General features: G+C 40.6%; 3 protein-coding genes across 7 annotated transcripts; 1 reads left to right on the top strand and 2 right to left on the bottom strand.

Moving 5' to 3' along the window:
• Nucleotides 1-520: 520 nt before the first annotated feature.
• On the bottom strand, nt 521-1,668 carry LOC116196590 (protein ANTAGONIST OF LIKE HETEROCHROMATIN PROTEIN 1-like). The gene is made up of 3 exons (XM_031526385.1): nt 1,153-1,668; nt 841-1,066; nt 521-720 (listed from the first exon to the last, which is right to left on the bottom strand). Exons 1-3 carry the CDS (start codon nt 1,666-1,668, stop codon nt 521-523), a joined length of 942 nt encoding a protein of 313 aa, XP_031382245.1.
• Nucleotides 1,669-1,801: 133 nt separating this feature from the next.
• Nucleotides 1,802-4,605, bottom strand: LOC116197384. Of its 2 annotated transcripts, XM_031527524.1 has the most exons (3): nt 4,073-4,605; nt 2,656-2,983; nt 1,802-2,558 (listed from the first exon to the last, which is right to left on the bottom strand). In XM_031527524.1, the coding sequence occupies exons 2-3, from the start codon at nt 2,968-2,970 to the stop codon at nt 1,956-1,958; spliced, it is 918 nt and encodes a 305-aa protein (XP_031383384.1). In that variant the 5' UTR covers nt 2,971-2,983; nt 4,073-4,605; the 3' UTR covers nt 1,802-1,955. The 2 variants fall into 2 exon arrangements, with proteins under 2 accessions (XP_031383384.1, XP_031383385.1); XM_031527525.1 differs by lacking the exon at nt 4,073-4,605 and having other exon boundaries at nt 2,656-3,000.
• A 7,069-nt stretch (nt 4,606-11,674) lies between these two features.
• On the top strand, nt 11,675-22,008 carry LOC116195321 (mediator of RNA polymerase II transcription subunit 14). Of its 4 annotated transcripts, XR_004154626.1 has the most exons (9): nt 11,675-12,180; nt 13,523-14,599; nt 15,234-15,331; nt 16,401-16,575; nt 16,685-17,671; nt 17,765-18,811; nt 19,294-20,360; nt 20,721-21,706; nt 21,784-22,008. XR_004154626.1 is itself a non-coding variant. In XM_031524429.1 (8 exons), the coding sequence occupies exons 1-8, from the start codon at nt 11,968-11,970 to the stop codon at nt 21,520-21,522; spliced, it is 5,466 nt and encodes a 1,821-aa protein (XP_031380289.1). In that variant the 5' UTR covers nt 11,675-11,967; the 3' UTR covers nt 21,523-22,008. The 4 variants fall into 4 exon arrangements, 3 of the variants coding, with proteins under 3 accessions (XP_031380289.1, XP_031380291.1, XP_031380290.1); XM_031524429.1 differs by having other exon boundaries at nt 20,721-22,008; XM_031524431.1 differs by having other exon boundaries at nt 16,685-17,675; nt 17,790-18,811; nt 20,721-22,008.
• Nucleotides 22,009-22,313: the final 305 nt, after the last annotated feature.

Genomic DNA, 22,313 nt, shown 5'->3' with positions numbered 1-22,313 from the left:
GGGACCAAACACGTTCTACCATAAATTTCCTTCTATGTCTTGTGTAATGTAATGATAATGCTTACTCGTCTTCTATTAATTGTTGAACACGCCATGTTTGGATAGTGGGTTAAAATCACCATGATTTTAACTTTAACTTTAACTTTAACTCTACGCTACACAACAAAACACACATTTGAAAAGTCGAACTGGTGTGCCCCATATCTTATTCAAACACACAATTTCATTATACACAATTATCTACTACATCCATTCATTTTATTTATTACCGACTTCATCTTGTTTCCGCTTGCCATATTGCATCTGCGATACGGTTACGTAATGCATCCATTTCCCTGCTTCTCATGTTTACGTCAACCCGATCTCCAATTAGATGAGGAGGATTTCGGAATTCATCGTAATATTGCCATGCATTTCCATGCTCTGCGAATAATCTGTCGTGATAATTATTAAGGCGAATGAAATTATGCAATACGAAGCATGCAAGAGTAATTTGTTCTTGGCAAACCGGGCCGTAATTTTACATTGACCGCAGTATGGCAAATCTGCTCTTCAGCACCCCAAAACACCGCTCGATAACATTACGAACGAATGCGTGCCGCTGATTGAATAACTCTTTCTCCGTCGTTAGTGGTGTGTCATCATTAAAGTCACTGCGGTGGTACCTCTGCTCTTTGTAAGGAGCCATATAACCGAGAATATTGGGGTATCCAGCATCAACTACATAATATTGTTCTGCAATATTATAAATATAGATCTAATATATAAGAGTTGTAAAATGTAATTATGGAAATACATACGCGATTGACAAGAAAACATGCGATATGAGTAAGAACTTACCACCATATGGAGCGGGGAATGTCTGCAATGTAGCGGCATCGGACAAAATTCTCGAGTCATGAGCCGAACCCTCCCATCCAGTCACGACATGTATGAACATCATGTCATGCGAACAAGCGGCGAGAACATTTTGCGTAATCTCGTTATTTCGATCGCGATACGCGCCTCTCACCGATGAAGGAACAGTAGCCGCCACGTGTGTTCCATCGATTGCTCCAATGCAATTCTACGAGAATAATGGAAAGAATACGAATTACAAATTAATTGGAAAACTTAACTGCCAAATTAATATCTCAGATGTATGAAAAATACCTTAAAGAATGGGTACCATTTTCGGCATCTCTGAATTTCAGGCTGCACGTCAACGTTCCTCCGTCTTATGTACGTTGGTGACAATGAATGAATTCCTCTAACTATTACCTTGATGAGCCGTGACACCGTCTCCTTAGAATGCTGAAAGCGTTCGACAACCACAGACAATCGCGTACTATGTGCAACAAACATTAAGAACATGTCGACCATTTCCTCGACGGTTGTACCTTTCCAGGTATTTCTGATTCCACAGTTTGCCCTTAGCGTATCGCACAAGTTATGAAATACGTGAGGGTTCATCCTGAAATTCTCGAAACACCTTGTGTCATTGGCAAGAACTTCCTCTATGTAATGTCTACCTTGTAGCGTTGAGGTTCTACAAGGAATGTTGCGCGGGACATGTTGTTCGGCCGCTGCATTCTCAAGCGCCAGATAAATCCACAATAGCTCATTGTCGTAATCTTCTTCATAACTTGGTTGAGTTTCATTTCGCCGTGAATTACCATGTCTTGGCATCGTGCATTCCCTTTTGCTCAGCAGACTATAGTGACAAACAATATGGCATCAACTACGTAATTTAGATTTATAAGGTGAAACGAAACAAGTTTCAAACACTGTATACGAATGCAAGACCAATGCACAAACAAAATAGACAAATAGCACAACATTCACATATAACCAAGGCAAACAATCAAAGCAACGTACTTGCACACACAACAAATATAAAAGGGAAGTGTTTAGTTAATGTCATAGCATTTAAACGATACAAAATTATGACAGAGTAGAGGATGCATCATGCCCGCTCAAGGGGCAACAAGGCGACGAACCCATGGAAGCCTTGCTTCATCGAGAAAGCACATGAACATACGCCTTGTCTGCTCATCCTTGGATAGACAGTCACTGGCCACGAGGTACTCTTCAATGGACAGCTGTGGACGCAAATCATTCAGTACAGCCATCGACTCCTCGATAGAACCCGCAGCTAGTTTCTCGGGGCTCGTCACGGATTTACTTCTCTTCGATGTCGGAGGGGTACAATTTCTCTCCTTCTCCCTCCTGCTCATATTGCACTTCAACATGTCGAGGCACTCCTGCAATCGGGAGTCAGCGTTGGAACTCCTTCTACGCACTTGACGACGGGACGCTGTAACAACAGTTTCGGTAACCTCATGGACCGGGTCATCACTATCGCCGGAGCCCTCTTCAAGATTGACTGGTTCTTTTCCCCGACTTGTCGCTGCTGCTAGGAAGTCCTCTTCCATGAGTGCATAAGTTGCTGGGCTCTTTGGTGGTTCTGCAGACGAAATACGTAACGCACATGTTGCTGTCTTAGATCTGAACAACTCATTTAATGAGTTGTAATGCTTGCACCCTTTGGCTTGAAAACTCTTGTACCCACTGTTCTTCTGCATGTAAATAAAAATGAACAGTTGCGCAGTAACAACTTACAGTGAAAACATACAAATTGGAAAGAGCAAGAAACACAGGTTATTATTACTATACCTTAATAAATTTGTCCCACACATCAACACTCGCCTTTACGGTGTTGGTTGTCTCATCCCAACCGACACCAGTGTGCGAAACAAGCTCAGTGAACTGCGTGTATTGGGTCCGCAGCCTGCGAAGCTTCTGCTGCAACTTCTTGCTGCCGAGAGTGGTGCCTGGAAATTGCTCTTCCAACTCCTTATTCATTTGTTCCCAATCCTTTCCTTTCCAAGATGTAGTATGCGTCCTTGTGAACTTCTCGAGCAACACGTCAATGAATGCACTCTCCAATGCATCTGTCCACTCAAGTATGCCATCACCCTTGGGGGCCATCTCTTTCTAAATGCTGCAGCAAAAACTTACAAAGCCACGCACGTAACTACCATTATGAAACCACGAACTGATCAGCGCAAATATCAGTCCAATGCAGTACAGATCAAATTCACACGCAGCTTGCCAAGAAGGGAGTCCATAACGGTAAAGCAGCAAAGTTGTGATAAGCGCAGTATGGCAAATGCAAATACATAACGGTACCTAAGTCTAGGATAAGCGAAACACAGCTGCCAAGAAACACAGGTCATACTGTACTGCTCATACAACAAGCGAAGTGAAATCGGAGTACAACAAAAAACAAATGAACTGAACCATCCGAGAGACAAGTTTCGATCAAACACAATATCAGTCCAATTCAGCGAACACAAGGAGTACATATCAGCGAAACACAGGTCATACTGTACTGCTCATACAACAAGCGAAGTGAAATCGGAGTACAACAAAAAACAAACGAACTGAACAATCCGAGAGACAAGTTTCGATCAAACACAATATCAGTCCAATTCAGCGAACACAAGGAGTACATATCAGCGAAACACAGCTGCCAAGAAACACAGGTCATACTGTACTGCTCATACAACACGCGAAGTGAAATCGGAGTACAACAAAAAACAAACGAACTGAACCATCCGAGAGTTACAACAAGTTTCGATCAAACAATTTCTCACATACATTTCATCGAACAAATGCAGTACAGATCAGCGAAACACAGCTGCCAAGAAACCAAACGTTCATACTGTACTGCTCATATAAAAGCGAAGTGAAATCGGAGTACAACAAAAAACAAACGAACTGAACCATCCGTAAGTTATAACAAGTTTTGATCAAACACTTTCTCACATACATTTCATCAAACAAATAATGTACATATCAGATTGTGTTCTGTGTTAAGCAGCCAACGGCGGTAATAAACACAAAGTGACATGAAATTGGTCCAACAAATTCACCAAACAAATGAAATACAGAACACAATCCAACGGAAATTAACAAAAAAATCGAAGAATGCTTCGACCCTCAGTAACGGCATTGACATTCTCGAAACCCTAACCAGGAATTCAACGATACAATTCAAATTGGACATGAAATAGATCGCAGAAATTACCTATAATGTCGATGTGGAAGTTGGAAGTGAGCTCAGGCACTTCTTAAGAAGAGAAAGAACTGGTAGGGGACCGGCTTTGTTCGTAATACTGGAACTGATGCACTGCCGACACGATGCTTCAGAGGTAGGTGTAGCGGCTACTCTTTCTCGCAGAGGACAAGCAGGGTAGAACAGATTCGACTCGTTAACCTTGAGATGTTTAGCAGAGGAGGAAGAAGGATGGGGGGCCGGCGTTGTGTCGCAGGGGAAGAAGACGGTTGCAAAGGGGGGGGCGATCCTCCGTCTTTTGCCAAGAACCCTGAAAGTCAAGGGGACAGATGAAGGGGGGCCACAATGGTAATAAAGTCCTTTTGTCTTCTTCCTCAGTTAAAATCAAAATTAAAGTTTCGTGACTTTAACTCCGAGTCCAAACGGCCCGTTAGGCTTTGTATAACATTCACGGTTGCGTGTTTACATAAATTTTTAGTATACAAGTCATGTCATTGATCACTAAAATAGATAAGTGTAATTTACATGCAAGTTACCTCTGTGAGTGGAGGACAGAAATCAAAGAAACAAAGAACGTACGGAAAATATATGATATTTCAAATTCGAAATGATAAATTTACCTTTTTATATAAATAAAAAACTCAATATTTTAATATTTTTTTGCTAAGGAAATAGTATTAAAAAGTAAGGATTCGGTTTCCTTCCTATAGTTTGATATGATCATGGTCTTAAAATACTTCCTCTAATTTCACTTTTCTCAAAATATTCTTGAAAAATAGCCAATTCATTTCAATGCACTCAAAACCATAATATCGTTAATTGTTTGGATGTAAAGGAGAACATGTGTAATGTACATTACTCCTTAACATGTAATTAAACTGGAAAATGTAAATAAAATCATCATCTTAAAATTGAAATTATAGCCAAAACATTGACAGAAGTTAAATTATGGAGTGCATATATTGAAATTAACCTTAAAAATACTTGCTAATAAATTTGCAGGTCAACTCCGCTAATAGAAAAACAAAAATAATTTCACTTTGAAAATATTGACAATGTCTGACGATGGAACTGGAAGGACCAAAGGAGTATATTACTCGGTGCAGCCGGTAGACTGTGAGCAAATTGGGTGGAATTTTTTTGTTCTTTTTAAATTTTGGTAGATAGAGGGACAGAAGCCCAAATAGAAAACTAAAGCATACATAAGCGGGGTATAAAAATTCCAATGCTATTGCTTAACAAAATGATTTACGTAATTACACCTTCTTCTTCTTTTCGCTGAATAGTTACACCTTCTTCTTATTTCCTTATGTATGAGGATAATAATAATTTTTTTCGTTAAAGTTTTTTATGGAATACTTTTTTCATTGTAATAAATTATTTTTTGACTATTTTTATATATGCATTACGAATAGTCACCTCATGTTTTTGGTATGTACAAAAATAATCATTTGAAAGGTAAAGAAAAGCAAAGAGGAGCGGTGTGAAAAGCATGAACACAAATAAGAGCCACTCAAGATGATAACAAACGGGGGACCAAACGCATTCTACCATTAATTTCCTTCTATGTCTTGTGTAACGTAATAATAATGCTTACTTGTCTTCTATTAATGGTTGAACACGGCAAATGCACTTAGGCTTCGTATAACATTCACGGTTGCGTGTTTAAATAAATTATTATCTGCGTGTCATTCCATTGATCCCTGGAATGGATCAGTGCAGCTTATATGCAAGTTACCTTTGTGCATAGATGACAGAAATCGAAAAACAAAGAACGTAAAGAGAATATATGATATATCGAGTTTGAAATGGTAAATTACACTTTTTTATATATACTAGTAGAAACGCACGTGCGTTGCACATGGTTGTTCATTAAAATGGTCCACAAACCAGTATTCTAGTAATGATATAGATTAATTATATTTTGTCAAACGTAAATAAATGAATGAAGCATATTTCAAAATATTGACGACAAATAAATTATGATGCATTTCTCTTGGATCTAGTTCGATAAATTTCACAAATGCTTTGGCGCGGCACTAGTCCTACAGTCGTTATCTCACCTCTTACTATTCTAAGAAAATCAAATTGGTTTATAACACTCCAATAATCTTTCGAGAAAGGCAGAATAGCATTCTAAGTTAGCATTAAGATGGAATATTGTCAATAAGATAGAAAGATCAATGCATGGGCAAGATCAGATTATTTTTGTTGAAATCGTATTACAATCAATGAAAAAATTATTTGAATATCTTGATATCAGCTGTCTATGTGCCGAAGTATTGATGAGGTTGCAACATATGAAGAAATAAATTTTGAGAAAGCACGGAATGTGCCTCATAATTATAAGGCGTTGTACAACCTTTGTTTATCAGATAAATTTATATATTTATAGCAAAATATTTGATAATTTCAGAAGATATTTGAAGAGATGGAGTACTATTTTAATTGAGGTCATCCAAGATAATGTTTATAATTGACAACAAAGTTTTTAATGAAAACAAAACTAAACTTGTATGAGCGATCAATAATGCACACAAAATTTGCCTTTTACTTTTGTTCAATTTGAAAAAAAAAATGCAATCAAAAAGCTCACCATTTCTTGATTTGCCAAACCACCTGCAGATTTTCTTAAAGAAAATATGAGAACATAGAAAAAAATATGAAAGAAAACAACCTTTTCTTAGGCGTGATAGTAATAAAAAATCTCCTTTATTAGATAGGATAGGCAAGTATGTAAGACTTTATTTGGTTTTTGGATAATAATCCAACTCTATCCAACTCAAATTTATTATTTCTCAAATTCAACAATATAATAATAGTTATTTTGTCATTTTCTTCTATTTAATAATACTTTCTCATTCGTATTTTTTCCTAACCATTTTAAACTTTCATTTAATAATATTTTATCAATCATACTTTTTCCTAACATTTTGAAAATCAAATTTTTAATAATAAATTTATCATCTACTTTCACATCATATGTACATATATATATATGTTCTTACACATCAATATATGAGTCAACACTTACAATCATTGCATAAAATCAAGTTGAGTTTGATCACTTATCAAACTCGAAAACCAACTGCAAGCTAAATAACTTGTAGATCAAATAAAGAATAACTAATTTAGTATTCCAAAGAATTTTTATGAAAAAAAATATAAGACCATGTCTTGATAACGTCATGAACCAAAAAATCTCATTATATAGACTTTTGTTTCAATGGGATTCTCAGTGTGTTTGATTTTAGAGTTAAGTAGAGTTGAGTTTTGATTTTAATTGGATTGTAATGATTGTGTTGTTGAATTATGAGAAAATGTGCGAAAAAGTAATGAATAATTGAGAGAATTTAGTATTAAAAATTGAATTGAATAGTTAAAAAAATTGAAGAAAAGGGAAAAAGTAATAATTATATTATTGACTTTTGTTGTGTAGTGAGTAGAGATAAAGTTAGAGTTCGAATTCTAAAAATCAACCCTAAAATCAAACGGGCTGTAACATTTTGTGATCTAAGAGGAGTAGCTATAGGTGTCCTCTAGCAAATGGTGGTTATTAGATTTTATTTTTCTTTTAAAAACTTAAAATCTAAAAATTATTTTTTAAGTCTATTTAATAAAATATTATATTGTAAATGTTTCATATAATGTTTTACATCTACTATCGTACTTAAAAATTCACGAAGGTCGTGAAATAATATTATCAATTAGGTTGATATACCAATTCTTATTTGTAGCTAATAATATTCATTTCAATAATTGAAATTTAATTAAAATAAAAAAATGAAAATATAAGAAGTAGTCAAACTGGTTGTTGAAACAGTCGAACCAGGTGAACCATGAATTGGTGGGGTGCACGTTTGACCACCAGGCTAGATTTGAAAAATAGTAGTTTCAATTCATCAAGTTTAGTTCAGTCCTCTAAGGGAACTTCCTCAAATATCGATGATATGAAAAAAAAAATACGAAGGAAGAAATATAAAATAGCATGTCCATGTATCAACGTATATATACTGCTGTCACACACCTGGGGTGTAATTAGCTTGTTATTGAATAAAGTTTCTATCACTATGTTTGGGAAAAGTACACTAACCTCCCTTAAAAGTTTGAAAAATAATACAAAAATGCTTTTGTAGAAAGAATAGGCAATTAACCAACGTAAATTGGTTTAAGGGGTTTGACGTTTGTTTTGGTTAAACAATGTCTCGGGTTCGAGTTCTTATGAATGTAGAAAATTCATATTGAGAGAGTTTTACCCTTTAATGGGCCGATTCGACTTGACTGGATTGATCGGGGCCCAATTAAGCTTTCAAATATTAGGGTTTACACCATAAAAATGAGAAGAATAACCATAGATTTAACTTTACTGAATAAAAGCAACCACATTACATAAAATATTTTTATAGAACTTTTACAAATAAAAAAGCTTCAAAAAATTTAAAAAAAAATCGGAGGAGAAAGACAAGTCTCCAACAATGTTTCCTAGGGTGGTGGTTATTAAATGAAATCACCCCATATGACATTTGTAAAGTCACGTATAATAAATTTTAATATATAAAAATCTTAAAAATATTTTGAAATATAAATTTGGATAGGGTCCGGTCCCTATTGAATTTCTCTAAAAACCCGGAAATTGAATTAAGGTATGAAACAGTCCGAAATTGAAATTAGGCATTCGTTTTTAGATCGGGTCGTGTCTCGATTTTCAGCTTTCTATTTTCATCCTTAGTGCTCAGCGATAGGCCACCTCTCCCTCTCCCTCTCCATATTTGTCCTCTGTAATCGAACCTTAAGTCCCTGATTAACCAACTTGGCCATAAATAGCTTTACTATGAAAGAAAACGCATGTCACGATACACTCATTTAAGGTTACGAATATACACACACGAACCTATATATAAAGATACGTAGGATGGAGTTTTCGTTGCCTTGAACAAATAGGTCCTACAACTATATTCGATTTTCAGTAGTGGAACTTATGTTCCATTTATTCCTCTTTATTTCTTATTTTTATACTATGTCTGTATATCTTCCTTATTACCGAAAAGTAAGATACATCAGCGTGTGACTTTTTCCTATGGTCGGGGTTAAGAATGTCAAAACTTGCGAAAGATTTTAAATACACATTACAACTGAAAACACATACCAAATAAAATAAAATTAATGAAAAATTGTAAAATTGTAAGGTCTCTATTCTATCCCTATCTTAAAATTTTATATAAACACGGATGGATGCGATGTAATACTAACCGATCGAGCTAGCTGCTTTCTTCTTCCATCTATGGCATTTCATTTTAGATTTCCCCAACGACAAATCTTGAGGATAACTTCTTGTAAAACTGCACATGTATATGTACAATGGACCATATTAATAATTGGTGACGTGAGACAAAAAGCTAGTTAGTTCTGCTGCATTGACCGCTGGATATATGTTCTTCGAAACAAGACTTGATAATTTTATTTATCTTAGTAAGTAATATAAATTTTGTGAAGATCGATCCATTAGCTGAGATGAGATGATGATGATGATTATGATGATAAACCCTAGGTTTTAGGACTCTGACAAAACACATTCCGATTATAATTTGTTAATCCGTCAGTATCATAAAACAAATAAACTTAAAATGAACTTATACACTCGTGACTTGACGACAGATATCATGTCCGTCGAGTCATTTCTAAGTAAAGCCGAATGCTACATACCTTTTAGGGCGGTCCATGACCGATTTTCACCACATGTGACCAATCTCTTTTTGTCTATTTAGGATAGAAACATGTTTGTTAAGAAACCCTAATTCACACCTCGACTGTTTTATCCGTTTTTATCTGTTTTTTATCTGTTCGTGTCTGTTTTCTTGCGGTTTGGGCCCGAACCCTTAGGGCACCATCAACATGGGGTCCAATGTCCCAGCCATCGATAATGACATCCAACGTCCCTACACACCGAGTGCGTGCGATCCGAGCGCGGTATGGGGTCTGGTCTTGAGTCACCGTTTCAACCCGAATAGCATCCAAGCGGAAGATGACTTGGGTCGGGACGCATGAAACAAGGTTAGACAATCACACGGGAACTTGAACGATCTTGTGGCTATTTCAAGGACTATTCAGTCATATTGGGACTTGCTAGTTCAATCGGAACCGACCCCCGACTCTCACAAGCTCGAGTTACATTAATTTCAATTTCGATTTTTCACACTTACGGTAAGCGTGAGCGGAATATTGGCCGTACGCGAACCGATTAGAATCAGATTATTGTATCTGTATATATTATTGAGAGTACATTGCGAGGCATTTACTTGTATATTTATTCATGTAACGATTCCAGTCGGAGAGCGAATGGTTTGAGAGTTGAATCGATCGAGTCGGTTTGCGTCACCAGGGATAAGTGAACTGAATGTTTCGCGGTTTCGGCCCCTGTCAAGAATTGACCACCATGATCCGATGAACCGTAGTACGAGGGTGGCGGCCCGAAGCCTTGATGTGTGAGCCTACTCTTCTCTCGAGCTCTTAATCCGAATCGATTGTTTCTGCGACTTTACAGTGTCAAACTGAGCAAGACGAGCGAAACCTAATCGAGCGACATAAGTACAATGTTAAGAGCGCACTTGATGGCAATAAAAGGTTGATGATGGCGCCATCGTCATGGACCAAATTCGTAGTCTTTTTTCTCTTGTATGTATATATAATTCTTTTTTCGCAGTTTGCCCCCTCACCTTTAGACATAGGAAAGCTTTGCCCCATGACCTTTCAAAAGTTGCAAGTTACCCCCCGATCTTCAAGGAAAATAGGCATTTTGCCATCTTGATCAATGTTCTACCCAAATCATTTAATAATAATAATAAAGAAAAAGAAAATAAGAAATCGGGGTGGGGATGGAGGAGGCCCTACTGGCCCGCACACCCCCCGATCGAAGTCACCGGCGGGCACATAACTCCCCCGCAACGTCGATCGGGGGGTGGGCTGGCCGGTGGGGCGTTTCCCCTTGCTCGATTTCGAGAATCCCAATCAGGATTTTCAAAATCGGGGGTGGGGAAAGGCCCCACCGGCGACCCCACCCCCCGATCGACGTCGCCGGGTGTTTCTATGCCCGCCGGCCACCCCACCCTTCAATTGGAGTCGCCGGGGGGCTTTGTGGCTGCCGGAGACGTCGATGGTGGGGTGGCGTGGCCGGCAGGGCCTCCTCTACCCTCACTCTCGATTTCTTCTTTTTTTTTTTTGAATTATTATTATTATTATTAAATGATTTTGCCGAAATTTGATCGGAATATTGACCGAGAGGGCAAAGCGCCTAATTTCCTCGGAAGTCGGGGGGTAACTTGCAACTTTGAAAGGTTAGGGGTAAAACTTTCCCACGTTCCTAAGGTGAGGGGGCAAACTGCTCTTAACTCTCCTTTTAGTACATGGACTTCCCATTTACATGGTCAGCTTCAATCCAACCCAATGATGCCGGGCCTGTCGACCGGCCCAGGTAAAGGGGCCGTTCATCGGCCCAATGGCATGCACACGTTTGACTGTGCCTGTGGTGACGTAAACCAAAAGGAAGGCCAGCCCAGCTCCGGCCGCCGGTCAAAAACTCCCAAGAAAAATATTATTAAAATCTGTTGACGGACATAATATGAAAGGAAACCCGAAGAAGAAGAAGACGGAGGAGGAATCAACCGGGCACACATCCATCCATTACCTTACCATTAGACGAGATGATGAGAGCGAGCTGAGGAAGAAGAGGAAGGAACAAGCCAGCCCCTCTCTCGCTTCCTCCCTCCCTCTCTCTCTCTAAAGCAGTTTGGGAGGGAAGCCAAGCCAGTTCCGCTCTGCTTCAGTTCAAACCCTAATCCCCATGGGCGCTGCTGCATAGATCTCTCGAGACCAGTCAGTCAGTCAATTCACCCGTTTACGGACCGGAGGAAATGGCGGCCGAGCTAGGGCAACAGACAGTGGACTTCTCCACTCTGGTGGGCCGAGCGGCGGAGGAGTCGTTTTTGTCGCTCAAGGAGCTCGTCGAGAAATCCAAGTCCACCGATCAATCTGACACCGAGAAGAAGATCAACCTTCTCAAATACCTTTCCAGGACGCAGCAGCGGATGCTTAAGCTCAACGTCCTAGCCAAGTGGTGCCAGCAGGTTAGTTCGACCCGTCTGCTCCAATCTGATGTATCTTCTCGCACTGAATGTGTGGCTGTGTTAGCTGAGTTGGCCTGTAATGTGCAAGTTCTGGGGAGTTCTTTATTTGGGAGCGAGGACTGTCAAATGGGCATCAAGAAGTTGGAAATGTAAGTCCAATGGGAGGGTTTAGGGTGGGCTGGCCTTTGGAGCCTGGCAAGATTTTGGATTGAAGGTCTTTCTTCTAAGTAGACTAACTTTAAGATATTAGTAGCTGAGAGTTCTGCGATTAGACTTATATTGTCGAGTTCCATGAATAAAAGATCTGCCTTAGCTATTGACTGAAGTTTGTGGCACCATCAGCTTATATTATAAAACCTTCCTCTGTACCCACGGATATGTAATTAGTGGTATCGATGTTTATTTTGGTGGTCCGGTGACATTATTTGGTAGAAGGAAATCTCGTTTTTTAGAACTTAGGTCATGGGTGTTCGCTGCTGAGTGAGCAGAGGTCTGACTTGGTTTCGATTGCTGATGGATTAAGGTTGTTACCTTAAGGAACTTGAAAATCCACCAATTCCCCTTGTGCTCCGATTACTCGAGTTTGCAGTCACCACTTATATTTTTTCATATGATTAGGGTGATATCTGTAGTTTGTAATCAGTATATGCAATTTGAATTGTAGACCATCTCGGTTTTCTTTTGGGTTCCTTATTGCCCTTTCATATAGGTCATTTTTTTTTGCTTTCAGCAGCTCAGTTATGGTTTACTACATTTTTGTAAGTTATTGACGTAGCTGTCTCGTGTCCTCTTGGTCATCCAAGCAATGTGCATTGTACTTTATCCTCCACCAATTTAACTGTTTCATGGACCAACACCTCAAGAGGTTTGAGGAACATGTAATATATGATAGGTTGAGTATGTAGAAGAATCATAGAGTTGCCTCTTTCTTTAGAAATAGAACTGAGCATGGCTTATATTGATTTTCTTGCGTCATTGACTTCTTTTGCATACTGATCATTGTAGAGTTTGTTAGGAACCATGTAAAGGGGATTAGCGTATAATTATTGCTGCAAAAGAAGGTAGGATCTATCTGGGGACATTGATGCGACTTTCATTAAAATGGGGGAATATTCTGTACATGTTCTTCTTATTTTTGCATAAAGAAAGTTTGCGGTCAAGATTTTGCTTATAGGTAATATCATGAGATCATTTGCATAGTTCCATGTGTGAGTACCTTGCGATTCTCAAGATCCTGCTATCATTTGAGTGTAATACATTTTTTTTTATGTCAGGTTGGGGATTTCATGTTGGATTTATTACATTCAATCTCACACTTTAGCCTTATTCTTGTATATTGCAGGTTCCACTTATACAGTATTGCCAGCAGCTTACATCAACCCTATCAAGTCATGCTACATGTTTTACTCAAGCCGCAGATTCCTTGTTTTTCATGCATGAAGGTCTTCAGCAAGCACGTGCTCCTGCTTATGACGTTCCATCGGCTATTCAGGTCCTTCTTACAGGAAATTACCGGCGGCTGCCTAAATGTATCGAGGACGTAGGTGCTCAAGGTGTTCTGAATCATAATGAGCAGAAACCAGTCTTAAAGAAGTTGGACACTCTTGTTCGATCAAAGTTACTTGAAATTTCAATTCCGAAGGAATTTTCTGGAGTCAAAGTATCTGATGGTGCAGTGTTACTTCGTGTGGATGGAGAATTCAAGGTTTTGGTTACTCTTGGTTATCGTGGACACCTATCTTTGTGGAGGATATTGCATCTGGAGCTGCTCGTTGGTGAGAAAAGTGGACCCATAAAGTTGGAGGAATCACGTCGCCATGTTCTTGGAGATGATTTGGAAAGACGAATGGCCGCTGCAGAAAATCCATTTGCTACATTGTACTCAGTTCTGAATGAGCTCTGTGTAGCCCTGACCATGGACACTGTTACAAGGCAGGTGCAAGGGCTTCGACGAGGCAGATGGAAAGATGCCATTCGTTTTGAATTTGTCATGGATGGCAACTCAAGCCTTGCAGGAAGTTCAAGTTCACAACTAAATCAAGACGGAGAAGTCGATTCAGCTAGTTTGCGAACTCCAGGTTTAAAAATTATGTATTGGTTAGACTTTGGCAAGGGCTCTGGTGCATCGGACCCTGCATCATGCCCTTCTATCAAAATCGAACCAGGGCCAGATCTGCAGATAAAATGTCTCCACAGCACTTTCGTATTGGATCCATTAACTGGAAAAGAAGCAGAGTTTTCTCTTGATCAGAGTTGCATTGATGTGGAGAAATTGCTGCTCAGAGCCATATTTTGTAATAGGTATACTCGCCTTCTTGAAATTCAGAAGGAGCTGAGCAAAAATAGTCAGATCTGTCGATCTGTGGGTGATGTTAAACTGCAGCCTCTTGTGGGCGAGCTTGATGTCAACTATAAGAAGGTTAGTTTGCTTATGATATCATTTTGACTTTTTTTCCTGAGTTTGTGCAGTTAAACATGATGATTGAGACTAGTGGACACCAATTTTATAGGATGGATGGCCGCAATTCGTTATTGTTCCTGGATGACTTCTGCAGTTAATTGATGCCAGGCTTTGGCATGTTTACTTTAGTTTGGCTATTGCTCATTATGGCAATTAGTTGAAATCGAGCTATTGTCCTGTAGATGCTGGCTATATCTTTAAACTTATGGTGACTTACCCTATGCATAGTCCATTTCTCGGATTGATCTTGTTTCCTTTTTATTTTTTTTTGCAAGTGGTGATTGGTGAATATCAGGTTCTCACTGATATTGCTTGTAGAGTGTCGCGGGGGTCGTTTTCATGGATGATTTCGGGAAACGCACGAAACTTTCAGAAAATGCCCCCCCCCCCAAAAAAAAAAAAAACAGAGAGAGAGAGAGAGAGAGAGAGAGAGACAACATAAAGCTGTATATCCAGTATAGTCCTCTAACCTCTAGGAAATGATGGTGCTTATCGTGTAGTACCATTTTCTACATTTTTCTGATTGTGCATCTGAAGTCACTCTATTCACTTTGGAATGATACTTCTTTTGCTTGATGAACATTCGTTGCAGAAAGATGGCAAGGTCAGCGCAATGGAATATGAGGGACAAGAGGTGTTATGTGTGCGTGCATATGGTTCATCATTTTTTGCTCTTGGGATCAACATAAGGTCGCACTTTTCCCATTCATGTTTACCTCTATTAATGTGTTATAACTAAAGGCCTTGGTTCTCCCTCTACTGCCCCTTCTCTCCTGCTTTAATTGATCGATATACTAGGAAATGCATTATTTGGTGTAGTAAAACGAAAAAGAAATGTTGTAGAGAAAAGCATATAAGAAAAGCTAGAGTCAGTTAATAAGTTTTTTGTGGTTGGTAAAGAAGTAAATATGTTGAGTTTATTAGGAAAAGCATTAATAATTATAGGAAAAGGATTAATAATTCTCAAGCAACCTATATGAGGTTTGAGTGCCAAAATTTTATCTTTAGCAATTTAGGCTCAGTTGGTTTACTGGGGTGAAGCTTTACAGCCAAACATAGGAGATGAAGCGATGCAATTTAATATAGACAAGGCACTGGGGCCCTCACGGTTGGCCACCACTCCCAGCCCAAGGTCTCAGGTGGCCTATATGGTCTCCCTGTGACCTTGAACCATGATTTCACATCTTCCAGATGCCACTGTTCGCAGTCACTGGCATTGGTCGGCTGTTTGTTGATCAGTTGAGGATTGTCTCAACTCCAGAAAATGTTTCACCGAGATTTTACTTGGTTGTTTTCTGAAAATTATAGCTGTTGACGTTCTTTGTGAACAAGTAGTGGAAAGTCAGGAAAATGAATACCTGAAGTTTCATTTTTCCCAAAAAGAAGAGCCTTAAGAGTAAAATTCAGACGACCTTAAAATCTACGTTATCGTGCCCTTTACCTGGAATCTCTTAGAAGCTAGCGGCTATATTGTATGTGGATCTGTAGAACAATCACCAGCATCTAAATTCTCATTGTCCTAGTTTCCTACCTTTCTTGTGAGTCAAATGTTTTTATGTAGTTTCGTTTATATTCCTACATAAATTAACAGGCACTAAGAGTTTTTGACTTGATGGCGTCTGATTGATGGATAACCCAATTTCATGCACTTAATGGAAACTCTAATGCACTTTATTTTCTTTTGTCCCTGTTCTTGTTGGTTTATTCCACGCGATGGTCTTATGTTGGCTATGTTTTCACTGCTATCGTTTGACTGCAGAAATGGTCGTTTTCTTCTCCAATCTTCTCAAAATATTCTTCCGCCTTCTTCACTGTCGGAGTGTGAAGAAGCTTTAAATCAAGGAAGTATGACTGCAGCAGAAGTTTTTATAAGATTGAGGACCAACAGTATATTGAATCTATTCTCATCAACGGGCAGATTTTTGGGCCTCAAGGTAGAGTAATTTGTTCTTTCACTAGAATTGATATATATTTGGTCAATAGGCAGAGAACAGTTTTATATGTGTTATGTTTAAATAAAGCTGGGTATTGTCATCCTTGCAGGTATATGAAGATAATTCTGCTGCAGTGAAAATTCCCAAGAACGTTGCCACTGACTCGACTATGTTGCTGCTGGGGTTTCCTGATTGCGGAACTTCATATTTTCTTCTAATGCAACTTGACAAAGAATTTAAGCCCCAGTTTAAACTGCTAGAGACTCGGAGTAATTTATCTGGAAAAGCACCTTCCGGGGACAATCATGTTACCTGCATTAAGAAAATTGATATGGACGAGATGCAGTTGCCGGAAGATGAACTCAATTTTGGCCTTCTGGATTCAGGAAAGCTACAGAGTTTTTTGCCAAATGCTGGAGGTCTTAATCAGAGCACAGAACATGGTCTTCTTTCTGATGTAAGCCTTGAAGGTTCAGGGCTAGCTACAGTTGGCACCACATCCAGTTTCTCTTCCGTTGTTGATGAAGTGTTTGACCTCGAGAAAGGGACATCTCTGCCTCCATTCTCTGTTCAAAACTTCTCATCATCTTACAATGCATCTGCTTCTCAATATGGTTCAAACCCACCAAATTTTCAGAGCATGAAGACTGGATCCCCTTCCCCTAAGTGGGAGGGAGGTATGCAGGTATCTCAAGTGAACAAGGTCTCAGGTGGGGGCAGATTGTATCCACCGAGCAATATGAGTGGCTCGGTTCGGTCTGTGACTTCCCTTTCTGCGGGCTCTGGAAGGCCCGCATCTGCGAAGAGAATATCTACTTCAAAATCTGAACAGGACCTGGCTTCTCTTAGATCCCCCCATTCTGCTGAAGTCGGTCCTTATCCATCTATGGATGAGGACCAGTTGAGATTTCTGACCGATTCTTCAAAAGATACATTATCAGGGAATAGATCATATCGGATGTTGTCTCCTCCTAGAACAACAGGCACTCGATCTCCTGCTCCTAGTGGGAAGCTTAGTGGACCAAGAACTGCACCTAATGGATCTGCCCCTGGTTCTGTTAAAGCCCTGTCGTCAAGTCCATGGGTTACTACTCCCGTATGTAAGATTCTTTACAATAACATCTGAATTAGGTTTTTTTTTTCCTTGCATTTATGTGACAGATTTTTCGCATGACTGTTCTGACCTTAGAAATGCAAAATGTCAGCACCTGCAGCAGATTCGGCCATTCCACTTTGTGCAAGTCAAGAAATTGTTCTGAAAGGCAATAGGATTTCAAGGAAGCGCACAGTTACTGATATGTTGGGTCTAATTCCCTCTCTGCAAGTTCTAGAAGCTAATACGGGGTTTCATAAGAGAAGAAGGATCTCAGATATATCATGCACTTGGACCCAACAGTCTTCATCACATTTGCTTGTTTCAACAGAAGCAGTGAGAACTTCTGGGTTCAGTTATGGTTATCTTTTATCAGAAGCTAACAAAGGGAATGTCCCATCGAGCATATATGTCTCGGCTCTCCTCCACGTGGTCAGGCACTGTTCACTTAGTATAAAACATGCGAGACTAACGAGCCAAATGGAAGCACTGGACATTCCTTATGTCGAAGAAGTGGGCCTGAGGAATGCTTCCTCTAATGTATGGTTTAGACTGCCTTTTACTAGAGGTGATTCGTGGCAATACATCTGCCTCAGGCTCGGAAGACCTGGAACCATGTACTGGGATGTCAAGATAAATGACCAACACTTCAGAGATTTGTGGGAACTTCAAAAGGGTAGCGGGAGCACTCCATGGGGTTCAGGTGTTCGTATTGCTAATACATCTGATGTGGACTCTCATATCCGCTATGATGCTGAAGGAGTTGTTCTGAGTTATCAGTCTGTTGAAGCTGATAGTGTAAAGAAATTGGTTGCTGATATTCAAAGGCTCTCTAATGCTAGAATGTTTGCCCTTGGAATGCGAAAGTTGCTTGGCGTGAAAGCAGATGACAAACAGGAAGATAGCACAAATGCTGATAGTAAATCACCAGTTGGAAGTAAAGGTGTTGAGACAAGTGATAAGTTCTCGGAGCAGATGAGGAGGGTTTTCAGGATTGAGGCAGTTGGACTGATGAGTTTATGGTTTAGTTTCGGTTCTGGTTCTGGTTCTGGTGTTCTCGCTCGTTTTGTTGTTGAGTGGGAATCAGGTAAAGAGGGCTGTACTATGCATGTTTCTCCCGACCAACTTTGGCCTCATACAAAGGTAGGCTCTTTGATCTCAATCATATTATGCTGAGATGAATTACTGTAGAGAATAGTATATTTGAATTACATCATGTAAAACTTTTGTCATAACTATATCCTTATTTTTCTCTTGCAAGGCGTATGTCTAGAGTTATATTATGCGCCAGTCTAGTATAGTGTTTTACCTATTCTTTTAATCTCTGACATACCTCCTACAGCCATTCATACATGTCATTTCTTTTGAGTAGGCAGGTTTAGAATGCAATATCTTCAGTGCAACCTATTGAGCAGTAATCAACTGCAGTAGCATGTGTTGATCATTTGTGAATCCTTGGACTTCCATTAGGTTGCTTTGGATTCAATCGTTTCTTTACATGAAGGCACAATTGTTGTTTATGGATGAATTGTCAGCTCTATCACTTAGTGATGACATTCTGGTTCTGTAAATTTGTCTTTATTTCTATCAGTGTTATGACTTCACTTCTACCATATATTGTACAGTTTCTGGAAGACTTCATAAATGGAGGAGAAGTTGTATCTCTCTTGGACTGCATTCGCCTTACTGCAGGGCCTTTGCATTCTCTTGCAGCTGCCACTCGACCTGCACGAGCTACTCCTGTCACAGCAGGCCCTGGGGTTGCAGCAGCTCTCTCTTCAATGTCAAAACAGGGCCTTCTATCAAGTAATGTGAGCTCAAACATTAATCAATCCACTGCCACTCCGGCAGGGAATCCCATGTTATCTTCTGGTACGGCTCCTCCTCCGGGAATTCAAAACCTTCAAGGGGCCGCAATGTTGGCTGCAGCAGGACGCGGCGGACCTGGCATTGTCCCTAGCTCACTGCTGCCGATTGATGTCTCTGTCGTGCTTCGGGGTCCTTACTGGATAAGGATTGTGTACCGTAAGAACTTTGCAGTAGATATGCGGTGCTTTGCAGGAGATCAGGTTTGGTTGCAGCCAGCGACCCCGCCTAAGGGTGGGCCATCTGTAGGGGGCTCTCTGCCTTGTCCTCAGTTTAGACCCTTCATCATGGAGCATGTTGCCCAAGAATTGAATGGTATAGAACCCAGTTTCACTGGTGGTCCACAGAATGTGGTACCAGCTAATTCAAATGCTCCAAACATGGGTTCAGGTCAACAGCTTTCTATGGCCAATGGGAATAGAGTCAATCTCAGTGCTGCTGCTGCTGCAATTTCCCGGTCAGGACCCCAAGTTTCTTCCTTGAATCGCGTGGGGCCTGCTCATCCAGGATCTCCGAATTTAGGCGCAGTGGGCCCTGCATTGCCGATCCGCAGATCCCCAGGCGCAGGGGTCCCACCACATGTGAGGGGGGAGTTGAACACTGCCATTATTGGTCTTGGAGATGATGGGGGCTATGGGGGTGGATGGGTCCCTCTCGTCGCTCTCAAAAAGGTCCTACGTGGAATTCTGAAGTACCTCGGAGTTCTATGGCTGTTTGCTCAACTACCCGATCTTCTGAAAGAGATTCTCGGGTCGATTCTGAAGGATAATGAAGGTGCTCTCCTGAATTTGGACCAGGAGCAACCTGCCTTGCGTTTCTTCGTTGGGTATGTATGATCTTCAATATTCATGCTTATGAGCTGCCAATTGTAGAGTTTTTCAAACCGGAAACCACAAATTGAACCAGGCGATATACATCCTTGGGGTTCAACCAGGGCATATTGTGTATCTTGTTTTCCTGAAGACGGGACCTACCAGGGTCTCCAAATATTTGGTTCAATCCATTTTGAAGACTATTCTTTGTGTGTGTCCGCCTACACCAATATTTGATGTACGATCACATTGAGTTGCTTATTTTAGTTTTTCATATTGGAGATGGTTTAACGACGTATTGCATGAGTGGTTATTAGTAAGGCTGATTAATTACACACTTTGTCCTGAGATTCAATGTTGGGATTCTTCTACAGGGGCTACGTGTTTGCTGTGAGTGTCCACAGAGTCCAACTCCTCCTCCAAGTTCTCAGCGTGAAACGCTTTCACCAGCAGCAGCAGCAGCAACAACAGCAGCAGCAGAACTCCTCTGCTGCTCAAGATGAGCTCACACAAGCTGAGATCGGTGAGATCTGCGACTACTTCAGTCGGCGTGTTGCATCGGAGCCGTATGATGCGTCTCGGGTCGCATCATTCATCACTCTCCTCACCCTCCCAATCTCTGTCCTGAGGGAGTTCTTGAAACTAATAGCATGGAAGAAGGGCCTAGTCCAGGCCCAAGGCGGAGAAATAGCTCCTGCCCAAAAGCCCCGAATCGAGCTATGCCTTGAGAACCATGCTGGTCTTACTGATAATGCAGAGAATCCTTCTCTTTCCAAGAGCAATATCCACTATGATCGGCCACGCAGCTCTGTTGACTTTGCCCTGACTGTGGTGCTTGATCCCGCCCACATACCGCACATCAATGCCGCTGGTGGGGCTGCTTGGTTGCCCTACTGTGTCTCAGTGAGGCTCAGATATTCCTTCATGGAAAATGCCAGTGTGTCCTTCCTCAGGATGGAAGGGTCCCACGGGGGACGAGCCTGCTGGCCAAGCAACGAGGAGTGGCAGAAGTGCAAGCAGCGGGTGGCTCGAACTGTCGAGGGGTTCTCTTCTGGAGGAGATATCACTCAGGGCAGGCTGAGAGGAGTTGCTGACAATGTGCAGAGAACTCTTCATCTGTGCCTACAAGGGCTGAGGGACGGCGGTGGGGCCACTGCTTCCTCAGGGGCAACGTAATTTGGACAAAGTCACCAGGCATTCCTTGGACTTCCATGGATGACTGATCGCGTAACTTGGGTCGTGGCAAATTGGCACTTGTTGCCGTGGGAACTGAATGATTGACGGCTACGACGGATCCCGTCTCTCCCTCCCTGCTGGTGGAAGAAGGGGGTAATCGGGGAACTTGAGACAAAATGCTTAGGTGAGTCAGAGAGAGAGCCGCCTCTTGTTTTTCTGAGTATCGGCAGTGGCGTGGGCTAACTAAGCTGGCACTGGCAGGCTCTCGAGGCACAGTGGATTTTTCCTGGAGGGAATGCTTAAGTAGGGATGCTTTTGCTATCGATGCTGTGATTCTGGGGGTGGTGAGTTTTCTTTGTACAGATCACACCTACTGATTGGACGGACAGTTTTGTACAAAGACTGTTTTTTATTAGATTTTGGCTCGGAATAGAAAATTTCCTATTGTTCCGATGTAGTTCAGTTCTAATCATCAATTTTTATGTATCTGATGATTCGAAATCTCTCTCTCCCCCCCCCCCCCCCCCCCCCCCCCCCCCCCGCGTAATCCCACTACTATTTTTGGATGGATGAGTAGTCCCATCCCAACACTATTATTAGCCCAGTCAAGAGCTTCTCGTTGATGCTATTTGATTTGCTATTTGGTATTGGCCGAGTGATAAAAATAAAAATAAAAATAAAAATAAAATAATTTCTGTTAGCTGAAAAGTGAAAAGGTCAGAAGAACATGCACAAAAAATTATAATGACATCATTCGGCGTCGTCTGTTGCATGTCTGCCACGTCAGCAAG

The sequence above is a fragment of the Punica granatum genome, chromosome 2 (genome assembly GCF_007655135.1).
Source record: "Punica granatum isolate Tunisia-2019 chromosome 2, ASM765513v2, whole genome shotgun sequence".
NCBI classification, from domain to species: domain Eukaryota; kingdom Viridiplantae; phylum Streptophyta; class Magnoliopsida; order Myrtales; family Lythraceae; genus Punica; species Punica granatum.
Note: the sequence above shows the minus strand (reverse complement) of the source record. Positions and strands in the feature narration are given on the sequence as shown.

What these genes read in the sequence shown, in the direction of transcription:
- LOC116195321 (XM_031524429.1), top strand. Translation starts at nt 11,968, where the DNA reads ATGGCGGCCGAGCTAGGGCAACAGACAGTGGACTTCTCCACTCTGGTG. An exon ending in TAGCCAAGTGGTGCCAGCAG is followed by an intron (nt 12,181 to 13,522) that starts GTTAGTTCGACC and finishes TGTATATTGCAG; the next exon opens with GTTCCACTTATACAGTATTG. An exon ending in TTGATGTCAACTATAAGAAG is followed by an intron (nt 14,600 to 15,233) that starts GTTAGTTTGCTT and finishes CATTCGTTGCAG; the next exon opens with AAAGATGGCAAGGTCAGCGC.
- LOC116197384 (XM_031527524.1), bottom strand. Translation starts at nt 2,970, where the DNA reads ATGGCCCCCAAGGGTGATGGCATACTTGAGTGGACAGATGCATTGGAG. An exon ending in TGTGGGACAAATTTATTAAG is followed by an intron (nt 2,559 to 2,655) that starts GTATAGTAATAA and finishes ATTTACATGCAG; the next exon opens with AAGAACAGTGGGTACAAGAG.
- LOC116196590 (XM_031526385.1), bottom strand. Translation starts at nt 1,668, where the DNA reads ATGCCAAGACATGGTAATTCACGGCGAAATGAAACTCAACCAAGTTAT. An exon ending in AATGGTACCCATTCTTTAAG is followed by an intron (nt 1,067 to 1,152) that starts GTATTTTTCATA and finishes TTATTCTCGTAG; the next exon opens with AATTGCATTGGAGCAATCGA. An exon ending in ATTCCCCGCTCCATATGGTG is followed by an intron (nt 721 to 840) that starts GTAAGTTCTTAC and finishes AATATTATGTAG; the next exon opens with TTGATGCTGGATACCCCAAT.